This window comes from Vespa mandarinia, chromosome 9 (genome assembly GCF_050613455.1).
Source record: "Vespa mandarinia isolate Hongniang chromosome 9, ASM5061345v1, whole genome shotgun sequence".
NCBI classification, from domain to species: Eukaryota; Metazoa; Arthropoda; class Insecta; order Hymenoptera; family Vespidae; genus Vespa; species Vespa mandarinia.
The window spans coordinates 282,501-287,500 of NC_140818.1; the positions used below are offsets into that span (position 1 = coordinate 282,501).

General features: G+C 30.3%; 2 protein-coding genes across 8 annotated transcripts in view; one reads left to right on the forward strand and one right to left on the reverse strand.

Moving 5' to 3' along the window:
- LOC118446565 (cytochrome b5) overlaps positions 1-220 on the reverse strand; it is a 7,989-nt gene extending 7,769 nt beyond the window's left edge. Inside the window, exon 1 of the mRNA XM_035877376.2 lies at positions 1-220. This exon is cut by the window's left edge and continues 3 nt beyond it. The gene's annotated coding sequence lies outside the window, so the exon portion shown is untranslated.
- Positions 1-5,000, forward strand: part of HnRNP-K (Heterogeneous nuclear ribonucleoprotein K) — a 157,240-nt gene that overhangs the window by 149,699 nt on the left and 2,541 nt on the right. For all 7 annotated transcript variants that reach the window (XM_085659479.1, XM_085659480.1, XM_085659483.1 and 4 more), the window contains 4 exons: positions 2,745-2,873; positions 3,300-3,798; positions 3,977-4,134; positions 4,264-4,433. In XM_085659479.1, the coding sequence (XP_085515605.1) occupies positions 2,745-2,873; positions 3,300-3,798; positions 3,977-4,134; positions 4,264-4,433 (956 nt within the window). The remainder of the gene's footprint in view (positions 1-2,744; positions 2,874-3,299; positions 3,799-3,976; positions 4,135-4,263; positions 4,434-5,000) is intronic.

Genomic DNA, 5,000 nt, shown 5'->3' on the forward strand with positions numbered 1-5,000 from the left:
TGATTAAAATGTAATAATTACGTAATCCAATTTCAATTTTCGATGGAAATCCCCGCAAAATAATTCGAAAAATTATCCATAAATCGTGAACACTGTTTCTTCTTTATCTTTTTCTTTTTTTATTATTTTTTCACCATCAAAGTCTTAATCATTCAGCTTTTTCTGTTATGATCACTCCGACAGGACTGTCGTATATTTTCTTTCCTTTCCAATTTTACTCCAGCATTGTTCGCAGCCGTGAACTGCGAACTCATCAAAATTTATAATTATTTAGATAGAATGGGCAAACGTCACCATGTGCCTTCCGCATAGATTACACCATTTACTTTCCATATAAATGCATACATATTATACGAGTCGAGTGTATTAAGAAGCTAAGAAACAAAATTGAATTACGTTTATTCTTTGATAAATTAAAGTTTTAAGAAAAGAAAAAGTATAAAAAAGATTATTATAAAAATATTTTCTTATAAAAATGATAATCATTATGGTAAAAATTTTCGTAATTGTTCAGATCATTTTTTCTAACATTTAACCCACATAATTAATTTTAAGTTTATTGAAATATTTATATTTTGTGCTTTATATTAAGTAGATATTTGTATTTATTTTCTATTCTTAATTCTAATTCACAAAAATTCAATTTTTTTAGTAATTTCAAGGATCAATATTTTATTAGGGTATTTTCAGTTATTAATTTATTTTTATTAATTTATTTTTTAACCATAAAATTTATTTAAAATTTATTTTAAATATATTTTATATTAAGTAATTGTTAGCATTTATTATATTATTTTTAATCCATAAAAATTCATTTATTTAATAGTTACAAATTTCGAATTTTAAAATAATTTTTGATTGTTTTTTTTTTCTTTTTTTCTCTTTTTTTTGTTACATATTCGAGAAATCCAACGAGTTTTTTCTTTTTTTTTTTACAAATCGTGATTATATCAATCTGTCTTTCGAGAAAAACTAAAGGGATGGATTACTGTTTACTTCATAGAAATTCAATATCTGAACAATGTCAGGAGAGTTGCGAGAAGGAGGAATGAGGAGGAAAAAGTGGAGGCTAAACTCAATGTGAAAGTATCCAGAACGAGCAGAAGTTTCTAAAGCGTATCCCACGGGATTCCAAGTCCTTCTCGTCCCCATATCGTGGAAATAGGTATCTCACGATATCTCATACATAGAAAATCTTTCATCCAACTTTCCGTTCTATATCGATAAATCTTTCTTCTTTCCCTTTCACGGACGTACGACCAATAAAATTATCGTTGTTCCATCTATCGTCGAAATTAACAATTGACGAGTTTATATAAAATATTGTTTATTATATATTTCTTTATATATATACCCATATGTAATACTCATATATGTTATTAATTCATATACATATAAATATATATATATATATATATATATATATATATATATATAACTATTGAAAAATTCATATTTTTCTGTATTTAATTAATTAATTTATTCTTCATTTACAGTATTTTTTTTCTGTGTATGTATTTATATGTCACGTTAATTCGAACATAAAAAAATATATTATACATACTTAGAATTAATATGACTTATTTTAATTTTCAGTTTATCGATATTATTAAAATTTATTGATAAATTTCTTGTGAACCGAATGTCAATGAATTTCAATTTTCATTACATTCGAATGATACTTAAATTCATGCTTTTTAACGATATCGTACAATAGAATGACAACATATTGTGGATCTTTTGTCGGAAATAGATCTAGTTGAATTGTCGGATCAAAAGCATGAGTAAAAGAGAAAAGGGAATGGGAAAGGGAAAAGAGAGGGAGGGAGAGAGAGAGAGAGAGAAAGAGAGAGAGAGAGAGAGAGAAAGAGAGAAAGAGAGAAATAATAGAAAGGTGTTAATGGCAGCGCTTTGATCTATGTAATTAAACGGCACGATTTCAACACAATGTCAAGCATTTCCACACTGACGTGAGTATCCGAACGGATTAGATTGCTTTTCTCTTGACAACGTAACGTTTCGAACCAATGTTACATATCAGATCGAATCGAACCTACAACGAACATATATAAGCGCTTTTTCCCTCTGGTCTTCTTCGTCCATGTAAGGTCGTCAACGATCGATGTGTAATAATTTCAACATCAATAGGTTAGGTTATCTTCAACTACGACTATATTGATATGTCCTATGACGTCTGTCATTTTGTCAATATGACAAAAGATAAGAATTAAATTTTTATTGATCAAATTAAACTAGTCTTCACGTTTTTTAGGTTAATTAGGTTTTCCTATTTTTTTTTACATATTTAGTGTAAATATACTTGAGAGAAGCATATACAGACACGTATAGTTGTCAACGATCAATTTGTAATAATTTCAACATCAATAAGTTATCTTCAGCAACTATTTCTATATGATCAATGGCATCTGCCATTTTATCGATATAACAAAGGATAAGATTTAATTTATATATTGATCAAGTTAAAATGCTATTCAGGTTTTTAAAATAATCATTAATTAAAAGAATATATATATATATATATATATATATATATATACATATATATATATATATATATATATACACACATATACACATACACATATACACATATACACATACATTATAATATATACAGCGTAAGGAAAAGAAGAGGAAATAAAAAATGATAATTTTTCCTTCTTGATATCGACGATGTAGCATAATTGTAGTATCTCACGTGACATAATTTGCTCATGTTGCAGAAAACTGGAGCCAGAATCAAGATCTACTCCAACTGCTGCCCACGCAGTACGGATCGCTTGATCAGCATCTGCGGGAAACCAACGACGTGCATAGAATGCATCCGCGAATTAATCGCTACCATTAAAACAGTAAATAAAAAAAAGTCTTCATTGAATAAAAATAAATGAGTATATATTATACATATATATATTGGGTTGGCAACTAAGTGATTGCGGATTTTGTCGTTTCCTTCTTATTTGAAATCTGGCAATCACTATATATATATATATATATATATATATATATATATATATATATATATATATAGTATATATATATATGTATATGTATATATGTATATATATATATATATGTATATATATATATATATATAGTATATATATATATGTATATGTATATATGTATATATATATATATATGTATATATATATATATGTATATATATATATATACATATGATACGTATATATATTTCATTTTGTTCATACGTTCCTATTATTTCATACCCGTTTTTTTTACTTGAAAGTTTAAACAAAGTTTCTCCATTTTTACAGTCGCCGTTGAAAGGTGTGAATAGTCCATACGACCCTCACAACTTTGATGATTATTATGCAGACGAATATGGTGGTTATGGAAGTGGAGATGGCGGCCAAGGAAGAGGCAGTGGCTTTGGAGGTGGTCCAGGAGGTCGTGGAAGCGGAGGTGGTGGTGGTGGTGGAGGTGGTGGTGGAGGTGGCGGCGGAGGAGGCGGAGGTGGCGGTGGCGGAGGTGGTGGAATGCCACCTAGACGAGACAATCGTGGTGGTGGCGGAGGTCCCGGTGATATGAACCGTGGTTTTCCACCATCGTCAAGAGGTGGACCTCGTGGAGGAGCTGGTGGAGGAGCGGGAGGTGGTGGAATGACGGGTGGCCCGATGGATCGTGGATATACTGGTAACTCGAGAGCTGCTGGAGGTGGTGCTGGTAACGGTGGTGGATACGATGGAGGAAGGAATGCCGGCTATGCTGGAAATAGGGCTGGCCCGCCACCTTATGCTACTGGAAATTATAACGGTAAAGAGTCTCGCCCAAATCTAAATTAATAATTACGTTTTACGTCGAAAATTATTTATTATAAACAAAATAACGCAACGTTTTCATTTTATCAAATATTATTGACAAAAAATTTATTATTAAGTTAGAATTTTTAACTGCCCTTTTATTAGCTTATAATGCTTTTGTTATGACATAGGAGATGGTTGGGGTATGCAAGGTAGTGGTGCACCAAACGGTTTAGGCGGTGCTGGTAACTCCGGAATGAGTGGTCCATCAATGGGTGGAAACAACCAGGGAAATCAAAACAATATGAGTGGAACCAAGACTAGTACTCAAGTCACCATCCCTAAGGACGTAAGTCAATGTCATTTCAGTATATTGTATATATATGATTATTTAATCTTCCTAAGTAATAAACTATCGCCAAAGCTATATTTAACACGAGAAAGCAGTTGTTACATCGTCATCCGTTTTTGATTTTAGCTCGCAGGCGCAATAATTGGTAAGGGTGGAGCAAGAATCAGGAAAATCAGATCGGACAGTGGCGCTTCGATCACTATAGACGAGCCATTACCTGGTAGTAATGACCGGATTATCACAATAATCGGCTTACCCAGTCAGATACAGATGGCTCAGTACCTTCTACAACAGAGGTAATTATCGGGGGCTATAATTGATCGTTTATTCGAATAATCATTGAACAATTTTATGCTTCCTTCCTACAAATGTTCTTTCCTCGGAATCTTATATTTTGCATTACATCATTATCTAGTGAAAATATTTTTTCGTATCTGTTGTTTAATAAAAAAGTAATATATTACGATTTGATATATGAAACTTTATAAGAGAAGGATGTATATGCTTTATATTGATTTCTACACTATATAATATAATGCATTCAATTATGTCATATATCTAATTATAATATTAACAAATATGAAGATCTATGCAGAAAGTCTTATAGGAAGATTATATATTATATTAATATGTAATATAAATGTTATGTTATATATATATATATATATATATATATATATGTTATATATGTATATATATATGTTGTGTATATATATATATGTATATACGTATGTATGTATGTATGTTTATACTATAGTCATATAGTAGTTCGCTATAACTCATCGCCACTTTTATATCTCTAATATCGGTTCATTGTAGTAACAATTTTTACGTCTTTATGCCAGCCAAATAACATTTTCCGC